The following is a 26,368-nucleotide window of genomic DNA, read 5'->3' as shown; positions in this document are numbered from 1 at the left end:
GTTACACAGCATTAGTTCTCTACATTTAACAACCAACCTGTCCTAGTATAAGCAGCAGAGGGGTAGTAGGTTGGGATTCCAGTGCCTTGCTCAAGGCCACCTGGGCCACAATATTGTGGTGTTTTTGGTAAGGCCTTGTTTCATGGGTGGCGTTGTTGCAGCTGATCCGCAATGCAAATGTGGTTTAGTTTAGAAAACCTGCTTCAACCTGAACAGCACTGGATTTATTTTCTGCTTGGACATCGTGGTCACACTCTGCTTGTAAATTGTTGCGTAGTTGTGTGAGTGGCCTTATCGTTTACGATATTAGCCTCGGTGATGCGTGTGCAAAGGGTGCATAGCTTAGTTTATTGCCATGAAATCTTGTTCATTGCGTATTTAGTCTGTAAGACTTCAGCAGAACACCAGAGCACGAGGTAGCGGTGTTTCTCACACTGTCTTAGCGTTTTCACGCTGGTTTCTCCAATGTTGCTGACCCCAGCTTTAAAGTAAAACACACACACACACACACACACACACACACACACACACACACCTGATGCACAGTTTCCCAGACTGCACCACAGGACTGATCTGTAATTGCTGAGCCACTTACGAGTCCTGTGTCGCGGATAGAAATCACACATTTCAGCAGTCGGTGTGAAAACATGCAGCCGTGGTGCAGCCGTTCACTCGCCGGCAGCATCTGCACAGCGTCCAACATGTGAGCGCGACACATCTGGTCCGCGGCGTCATTAACCCACATTTATTCCCGGATTGCACCGTGTTGTCGCGACGAAATGCCCCACCGTGGGCGACGTGTGCGCAGACACAAACAAACAAATCCCACTGGCGCCTGCTGCTGTCGGCGCTCAGACATTCATTCACTTCCCCCGCTCCTTTGCTCTTGAACAGATGTAAGCCGTAAGCTAGCATGTAGACCTCGACATGCTAACACTGTGCCCATGTGTTAAGGCCACCGCTGCCACACCCTTGACGACTCTATCTCCCTCTATCTCCCCCCTCCTCCTCCCCCGTGTTGTGGTTCACGTCACCACCAGCCCGTCCACCTGGCTGTCCTCCCGCCTGCCTCTGCCCTCATGTCCCACTCTCAAGCGATTACCTCTCTAATCCATATTTAATGGATTCAACGCTCTCTCCTCCTGTCCCGATGCTTGCCCCTGATTAAACCTCCACTGTGTTACGATCCAGATGTTACGACTGGATCAAGGAAGCGGGGAAGAGGTGTCTGTATTAGGCGAGTCAAAGCACGGGCCTTTTTCTCCGGTTCGAGTTCAGGGAATTGATTGGCTCCCCCCGGGGCGGCTTGTTCAATCGCAGTTACAGAGAAGCTATTATCTCGCATGTGTTTAATCCCATCGTGCTGTCTCCACTTACACGGACTCTGAAGAGAACGGTTTGATCGCCCCGCCAACGCCGACTTAAAGACTGACTAAAAAAAGAAAACAGGGAGGGGAACAGATCTATGTGTGTATTGACGGTGTGTCAAGCCGCAAATACAGAACAGGTTCAAGTGTTCTGCCTGATTGTTTCCTCTCTAGATTTGGATCCATGTAAGAATGCAAAAATATTAACTTTGGATAGATGTGTGTGTGTGTCAGACAAAGTATGCATGCACATGTATATTTGTCCTTCTGTGTGTGTGTGTGTGTGTGATCACATGCTCTGTGCCCCCCCCCCATCTCCTCCCTCTGTCCTCTCATGTTTACCTGGAGCGGCACAGTAGTGAAATCAAAGGGTAGAAACGGAGAGCTGTGTGCTCATTTATCTCAGCACCTTCAGATAGAGGGTGGCAGTTTTCACAGCTCACACCCCCCTGGTGCGATCATAGCACTCAGCATGTGTGTGTGTGTGTGTGTGTGTGTGTGTGTGTGTGTGTGTGTGTGTGTGTGCATGCGTGCACATCACCTTGGACCTCCTGCTCTGTACTGCTCTACCTGCGATGATATTCTCCTCTCGCGTTCCACCGTCGGGCCGTCTATTAGCGCCTCTCACGCCGCAGTAAGCAGGAAGGATTTTAATGCCGCGTTTCCTTGAAAGCTTTGTTCTCTCTCTCTTCGCCTCCTAATTTATGGAGGAAACTGAGGCAGTGGGTGGCTCATTTATACATAATGATATTCCTTGTGATGTCACTTCTTGTTATCTCGCTGTCAGGAGAAGACCGGGTGTAAGTGAGGAAGATCAGACGAGAGCTACATGATGATATGCGTGTACTGTACAGGTGTAGCAGCTCCCAGAGCAGGCCTTTAATCTATACAGTTGAACTGGGGCACACCACCACAGTTCAATTTCAGGTCTTTTCACCACGGTTGCGCCGTATTTACTAACTTATTAAGTGGTCCCTTGTAATATATTTATCAATCTTAGTATTTTATTGTATTATCTTCCTTTTTGAGGGTGATTTCAGGGAGCATCAGCTTTCAAAATGTTGTAGTTTTACCTTGTTTTCAGGTTTGATTCTTTTTTTTCGGAGGTGTTTGTATTGTCATTGATGTGTGTGTGTGTGTTTTTCAGCCCAGTATCACGAGGAATTACATCCATGATTTACGTCGAACGCAAACACTCACTGCCAATACAGGAAGCTGTTTGCTCTTTATGTAGCGATACGTTGGAGGTCATGGTGGTGCATGAGCTCTGCTTTTGACAACAATCTTTCCTCAAGTGGTTGCATCGCCTAAATGTGGAGGCACACTTCTATCTTTATATAACTCAACCATTCACAGATATTGTGTTGAATTTTTTATATTTTCCTAAATGTACTGTACTGTTGATACATTTCAAGTAAGGCTCGGTTTTATCCACACTTATAGAACTATAAGACTGTTATTTTGAACGACCTGTTTTATTCCTCTGCACCTGACACAAAAAGCCAATTTGGGCTCCAAACCATCAAACGTTTTCTCTGATGTGATGAAGACTACAGTGTGATGAGTTGCAGAAACCACAGTGTTTTTGGATTCCTAGATGAGATGGATGTCCCCGTATTTTCATGTATTATACTATACTTACTTCAGTGAAATAGATAATTACACTTTTTTATTTCATTATTATTATATTTTTGAACATTTTGGGGCCAGATAATGTTTAAAACTGATGAAATCTAAAGATCTAAAGAACTTCTTAAGGACTGCATGTAAGAATATGTCTGCAATATTGAAGTAGTGAGGAGACACAGACAACCATACAATATTGCCGTGCAGAATACAGGAGTAAAAAATAGCCTTCTTCTCTCTCTGTTGATCTGCTTGCTTGAGAAAGAAATGGCAGCGTGTTCATGGCAGCGTCCTCCAGCACTCAACCGCTGACAGTGTGAGCGAGACGAAGGGTTTGAAAGTGACTCCAAACTCCAATTTCTATGAAAAGTTCTCGCTCTGAAACAGAGCACAGGCTGGGAGGTGAGTTTTGAGAGCCAGAAATCTCAGGAACTGGTGAAGTCGATGTCATGCAGCAACCCCAATATATATCCCAGCATGCCTGTTTGTGGTGTCACCGTAGACGTAGCCTCCGTCACAACACCCATTTCTGAAGAGCCGTTGTGGAGCTCAAAGTGGCCGGCGCCATCTTGGTAGTGACGATGCACGTCGGCAACACAGTTGTCTTTGTGATGTGAATACTTTCACCTATATTTGCGCCTTTATTTATAAAATAACAACACAGAGCCTAGTCCTAGCAAACCAAAACCGTTTGTCGTTCCAGGCTGTAAACAATGTTTATTCTGCTGTTAACTTGGACATTTTATCATGGTGGTCTATGGGAATTGACTCGCTTATTAAAACGGCCTCAAGTGGCCATCTGAGGAGCTGCTGAGAGGTCGGCTACATTCACACTGCTGGTCACTGCTTGGTTATGAGGCAAACAAAATCCTAACTATCGCATCTTTAAAAGCTCGTATCCACTGTAGAGATTTATCTTTCAAGTTATCAGAATGATTAATAAAACATGGAATGCTCATATAACCGCACAAATTATAACAAATAAACGAGGGGCCAATGCCTGAGGTCCAGCTTTAATCCTAAATTATGTTTAATATTTGCATGTACTGCATACACTGTTGGCCTTCTCTGTCTGTTTTCCTCACTAATTTAATTCCTTAAAATCCCTTCATTGTTTGGTTGACCTTACACACACTGGCGGTGTTTCTGTGTTTTCATGCTTACAGTAGAGATGAATAACAAGAGGAACACATTCACAGCTGGTCCGCTCTGCCCTGGCTTACAGTAAGCGTATGTGTGTCCGGGCACACGGCCGTGGTCTCCACATGGAGAGCGATGGCAGCTCTCTTCCCCCCCAACCCGCCGCCGCGGATCTTCGTATCGCCGCCTCGTGTTGTTGGACAGAGATTTATGCTTCTGCTGAAGTGCACAAACAGTTGCTCGCTGTTATTGATTTGCCCTCCGGTCAATCCGTTTCCTCGAGTAAATCATGTCTTCGGGGAGTCTTTCTTAGAAGATCTCCTCTTTAAAGGAATATGCTAATTCTCGGTGCACTACAAGTCGCGGGATGGTTTTGACTTTCAATCATTGATTCTTCACGCTCCAGTAACGATGCTCAGCAGACTGAGGTTTTATGCTGATCAAAGGGCATTTTCATGCGAGTAATTATTCAGCTTTTATTATTGTTCTATGATTTACAGTAATAATGTTTCGACAAATTCAAAAGCCGCTGAGAGAAAATGAAAAAACACAAAAACAAAACGTCAATGTCTTTAAGAAAATCTAAAACGGGGAGACCTTCACAGCAAAGAAAGGCGAGAAATGACCTGAGCAATTTTCGTCCTGTGACTGCCATCAATATCCTAGCAACCGTCTCCCAGGGGCTCTATAATCTCCCCCATCTAGCCAATTAACAAGTGGGGAGGGTGAGAGCGGGAGAGCGGGAGAGGTCAGGAGATCCGGGCTTCAGACTCTGGATGAGAAACGCTCGAGACTCTGATCGCGGCTTCATCACTTCCACTCGAACACCCCGGCTATTTCTGTGTTACCCAGGTGGCTTCTTTCTCCTCCGTGTTCATTTCGCCCTCTTGATTTGATTAGGTGCAGCGCCACTTGTCAGTCTGGTGGACAGGATAGCCTCTGAGCTCGGGGCCACCTGTCTGCCTGTTAACCTGATCCAGCCTGTGCACTGATACAAAAACAGAAACGGAAAAATCGGCTCAAGTTTCCTTAAATGCATGAATTGACTGAGAGCGAAAAGCTTCCTGCTGAAGCCTAATGCTCACAGCAGGATTGTGGGAGTCGCCTTCATCCGGCAGATCGTTCAGGTGCACGCCGGATCAACTTCACCCCATCTCTGAAACAAAGGCCTTTATGTGCCTCCTCTGTTTGACAGTTATTCACACCTTCTGTTAAAGGCAGACAATAACGTCGATGCTCTATACCCTGAGCTTCTTTTATCTCGGGAGGAATTCACAGCTCGGAGTATCACCACTGTTCCTCGACACATAGGATGCACGCAGCAGCCGCCATGCATTATTCAAAAGTTCTCTTCCTAGTTGCAGAGTTGACGTTGAGTCTTTTCTTCATCTGTGGGATCCCCCACGGAGAATGCACTACTGTATACTGAGAGGTAGAGGGGCAGCTTCTTATACTAAAGTTCCTGGGCGTCAGAACAAAGGCCTCCTATGCTGTCCACTATATTAAACACGATATATACAGACACGCACGCATGCCGCATAGTAAACATGAACACCAGCTGCACTGTAAAACCGAGGCTTTTCACTCAAATCTAGGCAGATTGACTCTGACAAGTGTGCCCAAAACCTCTGTGGTATTAATGCGCTCACACCTCCACATGCGTAGGCATTGGCACAAATTAGCACAAGCAAGAGGCTGGTGTCCTATGGGAGAGGCAGCTGTCAGTCTTTAGATCTATTCTTGGCTCTGAGAGTCTTCACACAGCTGTGGGGTGGGGGGGGGGGGGGGGGGGCCTGACAGGTTCTATAGTAATCAATCATTTGTCCCACGGCTGCTTCACGATTTGATACGAGCGATGACAAAGAGAAATAAAAAGGAAGCTATTATTTGGAGGTATCAAAGGCGAGATTTTTCAAAGGGATTCTGTCCATAACATGACAAAATATAGATAGTCACATGCTTGACAATTCTCAGCAGATACCAGAAAATATTGGCGACTGTGTCCCTTCTGCCCTCCCCAACCTACATGTCATGCAATTATAGCTCAACATCCTAACAAGACCTCCCATAGGACCACTAGTCGGTGACGCTGTCAATTTGGGAGCTGAGATTGCTGGAAATGTCTCATTACTCTGCTGAGCGCATGCAGCAGAAACTCCTCAACGCAGCACAGTTAACTCTGTGTGAACCGTCCGTCCCCCCCCAAAAAAAAGAATACATTACAGTGTGTTTGTGCAGAATGAACAGATGAGGAGGGTCATTGAAGGGTCACTGAAAAAAGAATGTACAGGTGTGGCTTTTCTTTTACATTTTTGTATCGCACAAGTTCAGATTTAGCATTTGTTTGGATACGTGACGATTTTACTCATGTGAGCTGTTCAGGCCTAGTGAAGGGATAATGTGTTCCCTACTCCGATTGGCTTTGGTAAACAGAAAAAACAATCAAAAGCAACAGAGATGAAACAAAACGAGATGTTTGTGGGAGCGTGCATTGGAAATGCAAAGGTTTCACCCTGATTTCACCTCCTCACTCTCTTGTTTTCATCATGCACGTCAGCCCACCGTGAAATGAAGGCGAGCATGAAAAGAGCTAACAGAAGGCGGTGGGTCGATGCGGTGGTATGATCACAGTCTGCTCTGCTTTTGGCCTGCTGTGTGTGTGTGCATGCATGCATGCATGCGTGCATGTGTGTGCGTGTGTGTGTGCGTGCGTGCATGTGTTTGAATGCGCGTGTGCGTGCTTTGGATCAAGCTTGGCTCCGATATCCGTGTTCTCCGTCCAACACCTCCCACCTCCCTACTGCAGCCAAATCGGAGTCCAAGAAGGATCCCCCGTAGGCCCCGAAAAGTGGGCCTGCACCTCAATAGCTTCAGCTTTCAACTGGCCTAGAAGCGTCACTTTCTTCAATCCATATGCTGAGCTGATTGGTAAAACACCCCAAAAAACAACCTTGCTGTTACTTGAATTAACAACCTGACAGGTGGTAATTTTCCATCAATGTTGCCTCACCCAGGCTTTAATTAACTGAAACAAAAGAATGTGGCACTTTATTCCTTGAATTTTAATAAATTACACACTTTCAAAGCCTTATTGTTGCAGACCATTCTGTAATTTCTATGTAAATTCAGTGTAAGTTCATCAACAAAGTCTGGGAACGTGTTAGAGCCACCTTCCCACTCCTACGCCCCTATGATTTTGAAAACAATGGATTTGTGTAGGACATTCACATAATAGCGTTCGCATTCAACAATTTGGCCGCACTGTGGTCCTTTAAAAACAACAGCAAAGTGAGGACCGGCAGTGAGTAACAATGTTTTCCTTACTGCCCTCAATGAAGCTCGTACTGTTTTGCTGTTAAAGTATATTCATCACTTCCTTCGGTTAAAGAACTGTCAACCAGAAATGCATGTAGGTAAATTAATTGATTATTCAATGTCTCAGTTGGAAAGAAAGGGATGATCTTTCAGATAAGTTCAACTTTGTGATATTAGATCCTGAAAGCGGGTGTGTTTTTAGCCGTTGTAGTGGCAGTAAGTGTCGGCCACTTGGTCCACCACTTGATCCAGACTTAAATAAACAGACATTCATGTTCCCCAGAGGATGAACTCTACTGACTTTGATCGTCCCTGGACCTTTCCTGTAGCCATGAGGTTGAGATTGTTGTCTCAACAATCATTGGGTGGATTGCTATAATATTTGCTACAGATGATCTTGTTTCCATCAAGATAAATAATAGAAACTCTGGTGATCCACGGATTTCCCAGCTAGCGCCAGGTCAATCTTTATTGGTCCGATACTTTGGTTTAACACCAGATCCCTGCAAAACTAATGACATTACCAACAGCTTACATAGCAAATGCTAACATGCTGATACCTGCTAAACATCAGTATTTTAGCTGTCATTGAGAGCATGTTAGCATGCTGATGTTAGCATATTACTTGTTACAGTAAGTCTGGCTCGGCTATTGTTTTGTCATTTTTAACATACTAGTGCAGTGCTGGTTTTGGGCGTGGCCTTTGGGAGCGCATGCCCTTATTATTAATATTGAACATGTTGCATGTCTAATTGACACTGCGTGTCCTCGGGTCCCCAGCAATATACATGCTAAGTGTGAAGAACGGTTCTTGAGATATATGCAAAGGGACACACTGCTCTCAGATATTCAGACCTGCAGGTCATTCACGGGCTGCTGCTCCGTATCATTATTCTGGTTAGCACCTTGCTAGCTGTCTGGCTAAGAATAGCAAGTTATAGCTATTCCACACAAGGTGACATAAACATAGATTGCATATTGGAATTACTTTTCCTAACGTCTACATCATCCTAAGCTACTTTAGTGTGTTATCAGTAACTTTACATTTGGTAACTCAGCAGGTTAGAGAATCATTTTATGCACAAAAACAACACGAGGCATAAAAATAGCTACTCTTGATGTGTTGCTATTTCTGATGCACTTTTTAAGTACCTCTGACTAACAACATGCATCAGCATTTCAGTATTTGCAGAAGAAAGGCAGAACACATTTCCTGTTGTCTCCTCCAGCCTGGACTCCGTTAAAGCTCGTTATTATGGTGACATGTCAATTTTGTAAAATGATACCTCAGTTTTCTGAATCCCCCTTTTGGCATCGCTCCCATTGACTCAGACCGTCTCTCGTGGTACTAGAGGTGATTGTTACCGGATTATGAGATGATTGTAATTGTATTGCTCTTTAATTCCAAGCTTTGCTGAAGCAGAACAATGAAAATGTGCCCGTCGCGACACACGGCTTGATATGAACTGGCTGTCTGGGGATTCTCTACTTGAATCTCATTGGGTTTGAGCGTAACACTGAAATAATGAATAATGAAATTGCGGGTAGACTTCCTTAAAAGCAGCTTGTGTAAGCTTTTCTTGAACAATATCAGTCTCAAGTGCACAGTAATAATTACCATCAGTATCATGTCCCGCTGCATATTCCATGAGAGTTTATTCTTATTGCCAAATTTCATTATTATCTTATCTTGTTTCTTCATGCTCCACCTTAGCAGTTTTTATCTGATATCGGGGGAACTGAGACCGGAAAATTCCAAATTAAAGCATGAAGCAAAAAAAACAAACAATCGTCTGCAATGTCTTTTCTTTGCACAGTTGTTTGTTTACTAGCATTTAAGCTCATGAACACCACTAATTTCACATTGATATATTGTTGAAGCAGTATTTGCTAAATGAGCTGATACCTAGCGGCGTTCTCGTTGTTTGTCGTGATTTACTGCACGTCCCCAGAGCTCATTTTAAAACCTCCCGTTTTTAGGAGGCGAGGCTGCACAGCATCCCCTCCTCTTGTATTGCTTTCCTATTGGATTGTGATGTAAAGCGTGATGCATTGTGGGAGGTGGTAATCTAATCCCAGACGCTGGCACTCCTGAGGGTGGGAGATCTCACCATGTGATTGGAAAATGTATCTTAATCAAGTGACAGCTACATCATCAAGCTGCCTGCCCCTCCGGAGCAACACCTGCACAGAGCAACACATGCAGATACACTGCGGCATACATGCACAGATACGCAGTGAAACACACCTGTGACATATGAGCTCTCACAGGTGCATCCCATGCCGGGGGTATTAAACCCCCCCCTCCTCCTCGTGTAAATGCATTCACAGATTGTCACTTCTTTCACGTCCCCCATCAAGAAAATCCACCCAGCATGAGCTTTAATCCACAAAATACAAAAGATTATCCAACTACTACACGCTCGTTGCTGGATATTGCCGTCAGAAGGATTTGTATCAGCAGATGACAAAATGTGGATACACAATTTAAATCAACACCTGCAGGGTATAATCCGGTAACCATGCAGCGCGCTGTAGTACCACTGTGAGAATGATGTTGAATATTAAAGGGTCAGCTCACTCACATTACAATATATACATCAGATTTTCCTCCTCACCTCTAGTGGCATCCATTCGAGGTTTGTCTCTGACATCTCTGCTCCAGTAGAGTGCTGGAGGAATGAGATGTTTTTGTTTTGGATTTTTACATTTGGATTCATGCAGAAAAAGAAGCACTGCGGGAAGAACATGTTTAGGATACTTACAGGTTTTGTTCAGCAAGATAATCTTCACAAATGATCACCACTTTTATGATTTTTGAAGCGTGAATGCAAGAAGTGAAAAGCTAACGTTGAGCTCTAAACAAACTACTCCACGGTTGCATTGATGCGAGGAGACACGAGGCTGTGAAGGCGAATGATGGCGTTAAGTAGTCTCATTTAGTCACTTGTTTAGCAACCTCCTCTTTTTAAAGTTTGGTATTCACTCTCGTATTTGATATCAAAGAGACAAAACGGTAAACGCCGGTACGCTCTTGTTAACCGCAGACCTTATTCCAGTCGTCTCAACCAAAAACCCAGCGACTGTGAGACGAGTGAAAACGCTGACTCATTTCCTAGTTGTAGGACTCTTTCCTGCATCATTCTACTGACAGTAGAGTTGTGTTGATCTTTAGACAGTTTTGATACATAAAAAACAATCTCTCTCCCCAGAAGGAGTCTACTTTCTTTTTCACTGTCAGCAGTTTTCTCTGAAAGTAGTTCCAGTGAGAATCTGTTGACACAGGGAGGTCTGTGGACACTTCTCTGTTGAATTATTAAAAATGTAACTTTCTTCACAAAGAGATGTTCGCACATCCAACTATGTCAGATGCACGTGCGTTTTTTTAAAAGTATCATTTAATTAAATATCCCACATTTTAACAATTTATCGATCGAACACCGTTTCACATTATTCTCACAACATTGATCTTAAATAGATGCTAATCAGCTCTCGCTCCGCGTGCACCGGTGTGGGACAGGTACTCTCCTGTGGCAGAGTCTCTCTGTAATTGACAGCGACGTGTGAACAATCTGTCACATTATGTTAAAAAAATATGAGAAAAAAAAGAATAAAGTTAAGACACCTCAACACATAATTAGGTCCCTTAAGACCCTTTTGTAGTTTGTAAACAATGATGTCATACGCAGTTCGTCAACAAAGGTGGAAGTGAAAAGTGAAAGAGCTGTGACACAAAGGCAACCAAACCAAATGGACTTTGTAGACCCGTGTGCTATTAGTGAGAGGGTAGAATACATAAGCAGAAGGCCCAGTATTTAGTATATATATATATATATATATATATATATATATATATATATATATATATATATATATATATATATATATATATATATATTTGGTGTATAGTTGTATTTGGTGGAGAAACATAGCGTGTACTGTTCCGTTGTCTGTGGTCGTGTACAGAACAACATGACATTTAGACTTTTTAAAATGGGCGCCACAAACACAAGCAATATCGATCAGTCCCTTTTTTTGCATTATTTAAATCTGCACACATTTTGATGCTAAGGTTCCAGTTTCCGGTGAACTCTTCTCTACTTATTGAACCGTTGCTCAGAGGTCACTTTGGTTCTTTCTGCCCTATCAGATGTCAGTCTGGTTGAGCCTTTTTACAGCGTAAAAACAAATCAAACCTTTCAGTCAAAATAACATCTAAGAGGACTTCCAACCCTAAAAGCTTGACAGATCATTCAGCACCAGCCATCTGACTGAACGCAATCAAGCTTTTGTGGCCGGTGAGGCCAAACTTTTGATCAGCAGCGAACATGAAAGTGGGCGGTCAGGGTGTAAACCGAGTCCCACGTCACAAACGAACGACCGCATCTCTGAGCCGATGCCTGTCCTACTGTTTGGGACCGGTGCTCACCATGTGGTGTCCACCCCTTCCACGCCAGGGGGGGCGGACAAGAAAATGGTTGTGAGATTTCTGTTTTTGTATTTTGTTCTTAAGGGGAGGCCAGCCTGGCATCCTGCCTTTTGTTGTTGTGTTTCTGTCTTATAAATATTGTACGTTTTTGAGGGATGGAGATGAAATACCACACCCTGACGAGAAGAATATCATCTTCTGGGGAAAACAAGCATCCCTGCTGTGTGTACATCTCATTCTTTCTCTGGTTTTCTTGCTCACAAGAAGAAAACCGCCTTGAACGGTTTGTGCTCTTGTAAAAGCTGCCAGTGCAGCATCTCCCAGACCCGAGGCTTTCATCCACAGGGCGAAGTCACTAAGCCTCTGACACTCCCTCGTTGGCTCTGATACCCCCCCCCGTCTCTTGCCAAACTATCACGCCCCTTTAGGGTAGACTTGCAGGGGTCTGTCGACTCAGATTTGAGTCAGCAAGTCAACAGAAGCCAGACATGTGAAGCCGCTCGGTGGACGGTGTTGGAGGGCTGCGGTTGTGCCGGACAGCTCTCGGCTGTGAATGTGAGCGTTTCTTAATGTTCCTATCACCTCCCTGCAGAACAAGAGCTTTCATTTCTTGGTAAATAAAGATAAAACAGTTCGCCGCAGTGCACACACATATTTATTTTGACTTTGACAGTGATGGGTACGGCCACTGTTATTTGCTCTGTTCTCCCATCGGTGCCTCTACTTTAAATGCAGAGGGGAGCTTCTCCCTGCCACGGCCTTTAAAAGTATTTTCGGGGACTTCATTTCTCTACCTTTTCTTTTTTTTTTTCGCCCTGACGTTCAGCTTCTATTTAAAGCACACATTAAAGACGACTTAAAGAAAAACCATCATGCCACTAATGTGTCTAACCAACATCAGCTCTCTGAACTTTATGCATTTTCAAGCATCTAAAGTGTGAATTGTGATTGAAGCGATTTGTTTTCAGTCCCGTATGCAGACTTTTACTCCAAATAGAACAAGACAGCTCTTGCCAGTCATGCTCTCCGTCATAATAGCATCAATGACTTCCTGTGCACCACCGGGGTTTTCACAAGAAAAAGATACTCCCTCATTAGCGAGACGAACACCAGAGCTGTTGCTGTTGAGGGGGGGTGAGACATCATTTCCTTTCAACAAACTCTGCATGTTGAGTACAGCAGCACAGCGCAGGGATCTGTCCTGTTTATTTACTAAAGACCAGTGTTGAGTTGTGGCTTTATTTTTTTAAATGTGCAGAGTTGATTGTTGTTCCATTGATATCTATCATGTTTGCTTTTTTCCCCCCTAGCCTTCCAGTTTAGTAATAGTAACTATTGTTAAAACAGAAATAAAATACAGCAAAATCCAAACTGGAAAATTTTTAAAAATAACACGATTAGGTGAAAACTAATGACAGGCAGACCAGTTAACAAATCAAACATTGGGTGCACTCTGGGCCTGGGGCGAGGATGTGATGATGTCATTGTGTCATGCAGCCCAGTATCTTAGGCATTATTCCACAGCTCTACTTTAATGCCAGGCGAGGAGATAGTGAGTCCTTTGTGCAGAGAGGTAGAAGCTGTGGAGGTGGAGATAGTGGATGGGCATGTAGCACATCTGACTTTCATGCAATTAAAATTGCCTTTTTAATTTAGCTATCACCACCATTACTAACAGCACTGTAGACATGATATCATAGAAGGTGAGGTGATCCAGTTGTGTGGATTATTTTCATTATCAATAAATCTGCCAATTATTTTCTTCATTAATTGATTTGGTCTGTAAAACATCAGAAAAGGGTGGGGGGGGGAAATCCCATCAACGTGATCAAATCAGTCCCCAAAATTTTTTTATTTTTGGCCCCTACTGTCCCATGTTTGTGTGTCTGAGGGACTAATGGGGACTAATGGGGACACCAATGTTTTAAATTGGTCCAGTATTGAAGGAGAACTCTGCAGACCGCTAATCGGGCTGCAATGTTGTCGCTCTGGACAAACCCTCGCCTGCAATGTACGTCCACTACGAGGGCCATATTGAATGAATGAATCAATACAATGATATGATATAGAACAATATTAGTGTAAAGATACTGATATCAATCAGCAGAACTAAGTGCACCTTCAGTTTTATTAAAAATATGAGTCATATCTAATTCTTATTGTGTCCACTCTGCAGAGGCTACTGTGTTGTGAAGTTTGTTTTAGGACCAGGAGAATTTAAGTTTTTCTTCCCTCAGAGGGATGTGTACAGTGATGATACAAACCTGTTTCTGCTATCTGCACCCACAGTAAAGGCCATGTATTCATCGAGCTACTTGTTAACGAGATTTGTCATCATCTGTCTGATTCAGCTCAGCGGGGTAATAATGATTGATGGTTCGATTGATCCGTCACCTTGTACTTTTTTCACAGTAATTAATCAAAACAGCTCGGGGGGGGGGGGATAAAATGGAGACGGGCGACTCAATCAGTCCCAATCAGGGGGGATGTGTAAGAACGTGACTGTGGGTTAAACACCAGGCTGAAGGTTTGATAATCAGCAGCTGGACACACGTCGTGTCTTAACCTTTTACTTTACACTCCGTACTGCAAAATGAGTCGCTAGCAAGCTGGCGTGAAGGGTAGCTCCACCGGGAGCCATGACAGCCTGTTACACATGATAAAAACAACTGGTACAGTGTGGACGATGAAGTAGTGGCCTTCCAATCAGAAGATCGGCAGCTCGATGTGTCTTTGGGCAAAGGCTCTTAACCCCAAATTGCTCCCGTTTGTCTCTGTGGGTGTGAACGCATGGATGGTCCTGATGGGCAGGTGGCACCTTGCGTGGCGGCCCCTGCCATCAGTGTATGAATGGGTGTGAATGGGGTGAGTGACATGTAGTGATAAAGCGCTTTGAGGTCAGAAGACTAGAAAGGCGCCAGTTACCATCTGTTTTAATACTCTTCTGAACCATTCAGTAAAGTAGGTAAAGAGTAGAGGGCACCTCCACATGATGGAAGACTCTTCTGTTTGTTCTCAGGAATGTCAAGGTTACCTGGTTTGTTTTGGAGGGAAATCAGGCGTCTTTACTGGAGCATGTGTGTGCAGCGATGCGTTGCTCTCGTTGTTGTTGTGCTCTTTTTTTGCTCTCGATGCCTGTTTTGCATGTTTCCGTGAAAGTGTTCAATGGGAAGTTATGGCGCTGCTGAGTTTGACAGGATCTGACGGTGTTTACGTCTCTTCATGTCGGACCTCTGCACAGACCACTGCTCTTGACTTGTGGGAAGCCGTCTGTTTTGGACACCGACAGTTTAAATTGTGAAGCATCATTTGATGACACTTTCACGTTGCAGCGTTAACGTGGAGGCTGCGGGTCTTTCGCTCTGGTACGGTGCCCGGTTCTTTGGAGTATTTTCTTTGACGCTGCCAACAGTGATATTGTCACTGCTGAGCATGTGGGTGTTGTTAGCATTGGAGCAGGTTTTCTGTAATTTATCTTGTCACTCCTCAATCCTTTTGGGGGTGTCGTATGGGGGGGGAATGAACTGACAAACAGCTTTTCTGTAAACAACAGAACAACAAGCTAGTCTATTTTGGTTCAGCTTCAATTACAGGTGCTTAGAAATGTCATGATGATGTGCATCTTCACTTGAATGTCAATTTAGTCTCAAGTTGCTGAAGATGGTGAAATTAGAAAGGAATGATTACAGCAACCAATAACTCTTTTAATGTACACACGGGCTTGTATGTAACATGTAAAGTGATCCATTAAAGCTGAAGGATGAGCGAGTTCTTCCTGGTACCCAGCTATAGCTACTGAGCCACAGCTGGACTGAAGATGTAGTTTCACGAGAGAACATCGTATAAAGATCCCTCCAGTTCTATTTAATTAGCGCCACAGTATTCAATAGAGTGCTGCAGGAATGAGTCCTAAAACCCAGAAATGAGTTTACATTTTTGCATTTCCGGTTCCCTCGACTTAAAGTCAATTGTTTTTTTTTAATGGGTTTTTGGTAAATTGCCTGAAATAAGTATAAGTTCGAGAGATTGTCACATTTTGTTCTAAAATATATCATAAAAGTCAGTACCCACTTAGCTAAATGAGACGACTAAACGTCATTATATTAGTGGTGGTGAAGTCACGTGACCGTGGTGTAGTTCCTTTGTAGCTCAATTCATATTATAAAGCTGTAATATGAATTAAACTGTCATGAGCAAAGATCAAACATGGAGACGACTATTTCACTCTGTGTGACTTGTTGAAATGTAAACACAAAAGCCGTCAAAGAAGCTCCTTCAAGCCGCGCAGGACACAATCGTGGTGTTCCAGCTAATGAAATGTAGATAAAGTGTGAGCGGAGAGCCTCAGTCAATGTGGCTTCGTGCCGCACAGCCCCGAGCAGCGATCACACTGAACGCAGGCCGGGGTTAACAATCAACCACGAATGCTAAGCTGCTCAAAGTGTTCCTTCTGATGTTAAGTAGTCGCCTCCGGTCTTGTTCCTTTCTCCTTTGCTCTTTTCCGCGATAACCCCCCCGATGCATACTGGGGCGCCATTAAGACCAAAAAAGGCTAATGTCCATCTGGTGCTTAATAGCGATCTTTTGACCGCTCCCCCGAGAGGAATAGCACGATGTGAATAGCAACGCTTTTCTTTCAGGGAACAGCGTTTGTAGCCGGCTGTGTTCTTGAACACAGAGAAAACAAAGCACTGTTGGCCTTCGCCTCACGCGCACCACATTTGTTTTGTAGCTCTCGGGCAAAACACAATTCATTGCTGAGCTTAATGTGAACCCAACGTGGCTCGTTCAATGTTTCTAATACTTAGTTCTGCCAAAGGCTACGCAAACATGCAATTACCACTTTGTACTCCATATGATTTATTCCGTCCAAACTGTGAAGCGACGTAGTGTTGAACACTCAGATACTCAGTTTGAAGTTGCTTGTGTTTTTTGTGAAGTACTCAAACAGCAGGAACAGAGTAGTTAACGAACGCTGGTTTGGGTTTTTAAACTAACAAAGGTTACTTAATGAAACGGACGTCTTGCTGTGTTGCTTTGGAACTGATGGATCAATTTCCACTGAGATTTAAAACACCGATCGCTTTTCTTTTTAGTCATAAAACAAGCTCCACCGGAGCGTTTTAGGTGATTCGTTCTGGGCTTTTACGAACCGGGAAATACTATCTAAACACTGAAAGCACGTTTGTTTGTTTGCAGCCGCATCCATAAAATACATATAGTCATCCATAAAATCAAACCTCTAGAAAATCCTCTTCCTATGCTGTGATTTAATCTGACAAGTTGACTGAGTTCATCCTCATTTACTGGAAGTGTGTGGGAGAATGAATCCTGAGCGACCTGAGGCGAACACACTATATACATTAACTCACTTTTAGTCTTTTCACTCTGCTGACAATATACTGTTGGCGTTCAGCTAAGTTTTCACTCAGGGTGAACTGGGTTTTATGAACTTTTCTTAACACTCGCCCCTGCAGTGCTTCATTTTTTACTGATTCAGGCAAACTAGCTTATATTTTAAGACCTCTTCTCATAAATAACCGATTTTAAACACATCCACCGGTTATGGCATCGCGGCCGAGATGATCCCGCGACGAACCCCCGACCCGGCCCAGAGAAAGGTCCCGGCTTTGAGCGCGAGATGCTGCTGCGGATCTGAGTGATAAACAAACACAAACAGAGAGCGACAGAGCAACAGAGCGACACAGCGACCCATTCATTAGTGGAGCTGACCCTGCAGGGACAAAGAAGCTGTTCATTAAATAGACACTCGAGGCCCAGTCAGAGATCAGGCTCTCACCTCGACTGTGAGAGGGGGTCGCACGCCACATATAGTGCGTGGGGCCTGTTGAGGGCTCCATGGGGGCCCCAAGTAAAACAAAGAATAGCTCATTTTAGGATTTATAGCTTGCAGAAGTTCCCTTTTCTCTTTGGTGACTTTTTAGGACTTTTTCTTAATCTTTATTCTCTGGTTTTTAAAGTCACCGAGCACTTTTAAGAGAAAGAAAAGTTTCTATTGTGACTGCAGTAAATGTTACTCATTAAAGAAGTAAAACTAGAAGTCCTCTCGAGCAAGAATATGATAGGGGACAATGATTATAATGACATTTTATATTGCAAATAATACAGTTTGAAGGTTTGATCATGATCCATTCAATCTGTTGAATCATTTATAGAATACTGTACTTATCAGCACATTTATTTAGCATCGCTGTTCCTCAGAACAGGTCATCCGGACAAAACCCTCATCAAAACTGTAATTGATGCACTTGAGTATTGATGTATTATGTGTTGTGATTTTGTATCACAGACAGACATACTATTAGAATCTGAATTTAAATTTAAGCAAATATTATTATAAAAAATAGGAAATTGGTTCCAAAGATGTACTGTCTTGGTACTCACTTTTAAGTCTATCTAGTTCAGATGCACTGTAAGAGTTGTGCTCCTATTCATGTTATTCAACCAATGACAATGATTTCTAAATTGTAGATATTTATCACAAAGTGTTTGGATTACAGCTGTTTCTCTCCACCAATCACATACAAAGGGTAAATCGTGGACACGTCGCCGGTTAAACAATGACTTTTTCTGAAGGACTACATTCACATGAGGAATATTGTGATGTTTGTGTGATTCTCTGTGCAGTATTTATTTGGCTACGTTGTGTTTGCTTTCTCCGCTCACTTGTGATTGAGTTTTGCGAAGCGTTGATGCAAACACGCTGCCAGTTTTACATTAAATCTGAGAGGTTTGTAAAGTCTCCAGAGGTTACAGTAAGTCGGCTAAAAACAATGAACAGACACAAAAACGATGCTTTTGCTGCCAAATGATAAAACTACATTTACATTTAGATTGAGCTCTGTCTAGTAGGATACTCTGGATTTATGTTTGTACATTTGATTTGACTTCTGCAAACAATAGATGTTCATCAACAGTCATTACACCGTCCATATAAATATATTATTACTCAGGATTTAGACCTGAGTGAGAGTTATTGATGCCTCGGTGAATACTTTCTGATAACCGTGAGAAATGGAGGTGAAGCGTGCCGTTTGTTTTCACAACGTCTAATGTTGCTGTCAGACTGCATGCAATATTCAAAAGTTAGCTGGAGGCTACCGCGGCTACACATTGATTTACATTCGGAGAAGAAAGAGCAAAACATGCAAACAGCTGCGAAGATCTGACAACACAAAACATGTCATCGAGGGTATCAGAAGAACTGAATGAGAGTCTTACTGTGCGTCCTCAGACCAGGCCGGCTGCTCTGTGATCTTTACTCAGTGAGAGCCTCACATTCCACATCCTGGGCTGGAGGAGCGTTGAGAGCAGAGCCAGATGAAAGGTCTCGGAGGAGATAACTTCTGTCTGGGATGGATTGGATTTGGGTGGGAGGTGTTTTATTTTGGTACCGGAGAAGCTGTCGTGATTCTGCTGCATTTGAGATTCTGGATCAGCGTTTTTCTCCCTCTGCCCTCAAAACTCTCTATCAGCTGCGGAGATAACATTCACTGTCTTTATCAGTTCGCTTTGTGCAGGCAAAACCTCCAAGTGGCCTTTTTTTCTATTATTGGATTAGAAATATAGATTTGATGGACTCAGACAAACACCTGAGAGGATTCGTCTAGGGAATACTAATGTAGTTCACCCTCTAAATCTTTGTCCTTAAGTTTCTAAAAACTAGTAGCACGATGTGACCTGGAGCTAAAAGACGGCCATTAGACCTCATTGATACCGTGAGGAGTGAACGCAGGGTCACGTTGACTGGAGATAGAGCCTGTCGGCTGTTTCAGCTGCTGAGATCAGAGAAAAGGCAACAAGCAGCCTCATCAGAGGCAATCATTGGCCGGAAATGTGCTCCTGATTTTCTGCCAGGAGTGATTTTAAACTCTGCATGGACGTGGGTCAACATGAGCTGCACTCACACGCCGACTGCCCACGAAGGGTCCAATCAGCCCAAGGCCCCCATGCTGATATAATCAATTACCCAGAACTTTAATGCGAGGTGAAAAGTGAAGCTGCCCAATTAGTTTGATTTCTTCCCTCGGCTCGTATGAATAGCCTTTGGATAAGACACTGCGGCGTGTGAAGGTACCCTGTTTAATTGGTGGTTTTCAACTCGCTCAGAGTACCAGCTGAGTTGGGATGATTGGGTTGAAACCGTTTTCATGTTGTTAGCTGAGTTTTTCTTCATGGAGAAAAACAAAATGAGGCCCTTCGCTCTCTGTTTGATTCCATACAAGCTTAAATGTAATGAATTAGGTCAAAGTTAGGGAAGGAAGGAGGATAAATAAAGGCAAAACAAACATGCCTGGGGTTGTTGATAAAGATAGCAATGAATGAAGACGATGTTATAAACCGGCGACCACATCACAAAACATTTGAGCTGTTGAAGGATAAAGCTGCTCTTACTCCATATTATCTATAATGTTTTAGTTAATTTCTTGATACTTTCCAACATTATTAGGAATAGTTAGGATCCCATTGGTCCCTTATGAAGATGTAATTCTTTAATAACAAAATAAATAGTTTCAATGTTTATTGTAATAAATAACCTGGGCACTGTAAATAGTGCATTTGTTGGGTCCTACTTTCAGTTGCGGATTGATACACATTTGGTGCGGTAGTGCCGGTCATCAGCAGGACGGAGTACGTTAGATTTATTCACATTAAACTGCAGCGCTCGTGCTCATCGTAGTGAAGGAACATGTCGCCCGGTGCAGCAGTGTGGCTCGTTGTGGCTTTAGAGACAAACACCGTACCTCTATGTGGGATCAAGTCTTCGTTCAGTGTGTTCTCTGGACAGATGATGCTGACTGTGATCTCCAGCCTCATCCTGTGAGGCCACTGTAAACAGCCCTGTTCTTCAACCCAGCATTGCTGGTGTGTTTCTCCTCACTGCCCCAGGCCTCTGGGCCTGTTTGCTGGATCTCTACTACAATTAGTAAGAGAGGATCAGGGGAGGCTTTGCCAGAGACTTGTGTACAGACAAATACGTTTATTGATGTTTGTGGCACTTCCTGCTCGTTGCCAACAGTTTGATAGATGCCGCCGATAGATTACTAATGGCCCCTCTAAATTGGCTTTACTGTGATCTCCAATAATCTCCGCTGTTGCACGTTGTATTCTGTTTGTATTCTGACTGTTACTACCTCCAATTGACCCTGAGTGTGACGCACAACAAGGTGACATTCTGTTTTTATTGAACGGGACATATTTAGTTTGCGCTCACACATGCTCCTCCACTGTGGGCCACATTAGAGGAGTCTGTGAATTCACTGCGTCGTCCTTGAAGATGCATTATCTGCTTTTCCTCAGTTGACAAGCCGAATTAAACTGTCTGTCTTCCTTCAGCGATGGGAAGGTTTGACGTGTTTGACTAATTGATGCTTGCATAATGATGGAGTTCTGTTTTTAAAGACACAGAGGAGTTTTCAAATTGCATCAGTGAGCGTTACTAATGTAACTAGAGGATGCTTTTCTAATTCGACACATGGAATCACGGCCTTTATTATGACAGCCGTGGCTTCTGCTTACGTTGTACATACTTACGTCTGTATGTACGGCCCATTGTGGAGGGAATTAAAGATGAACGGATTAGAATTTGATGGTCACAGGTCACTGTGACCTCACAAAATGACTCAATATTTCATCTGCTGATTATGACAATTTCACATAAATGTCTAATAAGATAAAATGATGAAGTGAAGGATATAAACTGTGACTCGACTGCGAGGCGGTAATTCTAGTTTTATTAAATGATCCATTATTAAAAGTACACCTTGATGCAATCTCTCTCAACTTACCCAATTTGAGAAGCATCATTATTCTGATTTCCATCCAAAACCTGTTAAAATATGTTTTGTCTTTTCCTGAGCTCTGTCTGCTGTTATGACAAAGAAATTGTATCTCCGGGTTTCTTACAGCTCACCAGACTGTTCTTGGAGTTGCACCTGAAGCTCAAAGGTTTTTTTTGTTTGGTATTTTTCATATTGTAACCTGACCCGGTTCATTTGTTTCCCAGGTCCATGGGGAAGATGCATGGGCAGCGACTGCGGCCCGGGAGGCAGCCAAAGCCGGGCGGTCTGGTGTGCCCATGTGGACGGCTGGACGACGCTACACACCAACTGTGACCAGGGCCAGCGTCCCTCCAACCAGAGGAACTGTTTCCGTGTGTGCGACTGGCACAAGGACCTTTACGACTGGCAACTGGGTGCCTGGAATGTGTGCGTGCCAGTTTCGGCGAGGACCTTATGGGCCTCGCGGCCGTTCACGTGCAGTGGAGGCGAGGAGGGCATTCAGACCCGGGAGGTGGGCTGCATACTCAAATCGGACGAGTCTCCAGCGGAGGACGCCATCTGTGAGTACTTTGAGCCCAAGCCTCGCCTGGAGCAGGCGTGTTTGATCCCTTGCCCTCAGGATTGTGTGCTTTCTGAGTATTCGCCGTGGACGTCCTGCTCCAAAACGTGTGGCACGGGCCTCAGGAACAGGGTCCGCAGTGTCCTGGTTCCTCCACTTTTCGGGGGCGCAGTTTGTCTCAACCTAACCGAGTTCCAGTCCTGCAAGCCGGGGCCTTGCACAGGTCCAGAGGGCATGTACAGTCTCAGGGTCGGACCGTGGAGCACTTGCGCCCTTCCACAGACTCGAACGGCACGCCAAGTCAAGCGCAGGAAAGGAAAAGGCCAGGGGCTCAGGGAGCGAGCCGGGGTCAAAGATCCAGAGACCAGGGAGCTAATCCAGAAGAAACGAACCAGGAACCGCCTCAACCGGCAAGAGAGTCCGTTCTGGGACATCCAGGTGGGCTACCAGACCCGGGACGTGACCTGCATACACAGGAATGGCAGCACTGTGGCTCGCAAGTGAGTGGCAACATTTTTATGTTAATGTGACATGAAGTTCATTTGTTTTTGTTTTTTTATTTGTCTCTCAGCACTTGTATACCCCCTTAATAATAGTAATGCGTTCGAATCTATATTAGTCTCATTTTATGTTTTTTCTTGTATTTATTGTTAACATTTCCATCCATCTATTTATATTTGTCACCAACTAAACTGCTGTACCTTCGACTTTTAGTTTTCTAACGAGATGCCAAATCTGTCCTCCTGAAAGTTTTCTCTTCTCCCTGTCGGGAGGTGACACGCGGCGGAGGATGTTTACCGGCTGTGTGTTTGCCACCGCTGTGCCTGTCAGAGCAATGAAGCACAACTCACCACAGTGTGTCTGATGTCAGCCTCAGTGCATGGAAGTGGCAACGCAACTCACTTTGTGACGTGAGATCAATCTTTGTGTGTTACTTTTCAAAATAAGGCAATTTTCAGAGTTTTGCCCTCGAATGGATGTGTGACGACGTGTTATGAGAAATGATATGTTAAGAAGAGTGCCACTCAAAATGACTTCACTTGATAAGACATGAAGTCAAATTGCTACAGAAAATCTTCTAAAATAGATAACAATGGGAAGCTTTGTTTAAGGTTACAACTTCTGCAGAAGTTAAGGACCAGTTCGCCCCAAATAACGAAATATAAAAAACAGGTTTTCTCACGTACCAAGCCATGTAGAAAACGTAAGTTAAATGTCCAAAACTGTCTGCATAGCTAGACAATGCTAGAAAAAGTACATTCTCTGATTTAAGGGTCAAACGTGTGATGTTAAGCTGCAAAGATGTCGGTAAAGAAAATGACTCGAAAGAAGCAGCCGAGGCAGAACGAGAGATTCAACTACAACAACTAACATTTTAAACAGTATCATGTCAAAGATCATCACCTGAATAGGTAATTCATTTGGACCTTCAGTGGGCACTATGATCCTAAATAAATGCTGTAATTATATATGAGTGTCGGTTAACCTCTGGCCCTGACGTTAATACTGCTGCGAGCTACAAAGTCACACACTCTGACTACAAACGAGACGCATCAATAGCTCTCATTTCTCAGCAGAAGTCTCTGCTTTAAAATGTGCATCAAACCTTTTACTTCCAAGAAATGAATCTACCTCCAGCAGCAGAGAACCCCGTCACCGTAAAGAACCTCACAGACAGTTTTAAAAAAACAAAACAGAAGTCAAACAAGATGTCTTACTTTGTTGGTGGTTGGTGTTGTCCCTCATTAACCGCTCATTTCACCCACTTACACCTAAAGAACAGGATGTTTGAGCACCTGGAAATCTATAGCTGCTGTCCGCTCTGAAGACTTTTGTTACGTTGAGGATGTTGATGACTTAATTAAACAGAAAACCATCAAGTGGTAATCAGGGAATTCAGTTTTTTTCATATTAACCCTCTGATGTCGATCAGCGATTCTTTTAAAGATGAATTCTTTCTGTGGATCTTTCATCTCTCTCTGTGTTCCTCGACTGACTTAAAAATGTCACCGTTCTTCCCGAGGAACTTGGATTTGGGGCTTTCTACAAGGTCTCTGATCTCCAGGAAAAGAATCAGTGACAATGTCAGCAAAGCAAGCCACATCTGTCACATGCGACTGTACTCCAGGATTTGATCAATTATGAACTAAATCTATTCATTAATGCTTTGTTGGCGCAGAGCTCTCAGCAGTGACTGGGCTCAAACATTTCAAAGGCACCATGAAAACAGCTCCCATGCCCGTAGGAGCATAAATATTAATCCTTGACTTGTTTATGTCTTGTCCTGAAATATTAATAGTTGTTTTTGCCACTTTCGTAAAAAGTGGAACAAACTTCCCAGTGAAGCGAATAACCCAGTCGTCTCCTCGCCAGACGCGCTCTGAACATCTTTCTCACTTCATTTCCAATTTAGTTTGATGAACATCTGTCATTGAGCCGTTGCTTTCTCCATCGTCCTCCGCTCGTCCCAAACAGGTTCCCCTCCTCATAACGCATGCTGGTGTCGTATTAATCGACCTTTTAAATATTCTGCTGAGCCACATTACATCGTTGCATTAAAGGGTCATTTTGATTCGCCTTTTCTTCTCTCTACAGGCTCTTTAATCACTTGACCCACATGGAATTATGTTTTTAGACCATTTTATCGGCCGTGTTTTAATGCAGCTCAAGTAATGAGCCTGCAAGTGTGGAAACGTGGAAACTTTCTGACTGCTTTTATTTAGTCTGGGAGCCCTCGGAGCCCATTGTCGCGAGTCGCTGTGTGAAAACCTACAGGCTTAGAAATGAGCATTTTCGAGAACGACATCCTCTTACTTATTTAAATAGGGAGTGATTGTGTCCTCATTCTGTCTGGATGACTGAGATGAAGAAATAATGACTCCTTTTTCCGCAACTTTGAAATCTCCACCAAAATGCTCGGGCATGCACACAACCAGCGGAGAAGACTCAAAGGATCCACATGCAGCAAAAAGAAATGGGTCACTGGCTGCATTAGGGGCTTTTAAAAAAAAAAACACACACAAGAAGCTCCATCTGAGACAGGAAACCCAGCCATCGCCCTCATGCATCACAGTAGCTGTTACAATTCCTCTTTGTTTTCCTCCGGTGCACTAAGAGTGTTTTGTGGAAAATCTTAATTCTGTATTTTTTTTTTGCCGGTGTCGCTTCACTATCCACTTCAAAGACTGCAGAGGTGTTTTAATCTGCAAAGAGAACAGGAGTTAAAAGAAAGAGACAACATACTCGGCTCATACATTTCCTCATTTGTACCCAGAGTCTGAGTCGCTGGAGGTGAAGTGTGGTGGCGATGTCTAAATGAGAGGTTTCTAAATGAAGCAGAGCCGTAATTAGCACTAATAGCTCGTCAGCTGCAACGCCCCGAGGGGAAACACATCCACGCTGAGGAGGGGAAGAGCGTCGGCTTCAGTTAGAACACATTTCTAATGATTCGGAAGGAGCCCAAGGAGAGGACGAGTTATTCATTACATCTAAATGTCATTAAGATCATCAAAAGATGTGCGCCAGCGATTGATCGGAGGTTGTTTTTGGATTTACTTAAGACTTCCACACACGACATGCCACACCACACCTGTTTTACACTGCTGTGTGTGTGTGTGTGTGTGTGTGTGTGCTAATAACAAAGCATATGTGTTGCTCTGGCATGTTCAAAGAACATCAACCGCAGCTGTAAGGCCCCGAGAGGTAACTGAGAGATTTAACGTGCCTGTAATGAGCCGTCAATAAGCCGCACACTGCATGAGGCTGTTTACCATAAATATGCTCTGTGACCAGCAGAGAATAACAAACACATAACAATGATCTACATTTGGACACTTGTGAGGCTTGTAAGCTGACTGTTTGTATTTGATTCTCAAGCTTGGGTTAGTGCACTTAGTGCAGGTCGATCTACACAAAGAAAAACTGCCAAACATTTAGCCGGTTTTAGCCTCATAAATGTTCATATTTGATGCTGTTCTCTGTTTTATTTTGTCTTTTCTGTTGCTGGGCATGCTCAATGGTCCTAAACACTATGAAGGATGAACTTTGTCGCTACAACAAATCATCTGACTCTTGCTCAGAGTCAGATGAGAAGATCGATACCTCTCTGGTACCTGTACACCAGATACTA

The 26,368-nt window shown here is 43.7% G+C and overlaps 1 protein-coding gene across 1 annotated transcript in view; it reads left to right on the top strand.

Annotated features, from left to right (window-relative positions):
• The window catches only part of thsd7ab (thrombospondin, type I, domain containing 7Ab), a gene marked incomplete at both ends in the record, with an annotated part of 124,218 nt that overhangs the window by 20,234 nt on the left and 77,616 nt on the right, over positions 1-26,368 (top strand). The window contains one exon of the mRNA XM_079164169.1: positions 21,905-22,739. Within this exon, the coding sequence (XP_079020295.1) occupies positions 21,905-22,739 (835 nt within the window). The remainder of the gene's footprint in view (positions 1-21,904; positions 22,740-26,368) is intronic.

Source organism: Pholis gunnellus (assembly GCF_910591455.1).
Source record: "Pholis gunnellus genome assembly, chromosome: 8".
NCBI classification, from domain to species: Eukaryota; Metazoa; Chordata; class Actinopteri; order Perciformes; family Pholidae; genus Pholis; species Pholis gunnellus.
Note: the sequence above shows the minus strand (reverse complement) of the source record. Positions and strands in the feature narration are given on the sequence as shown.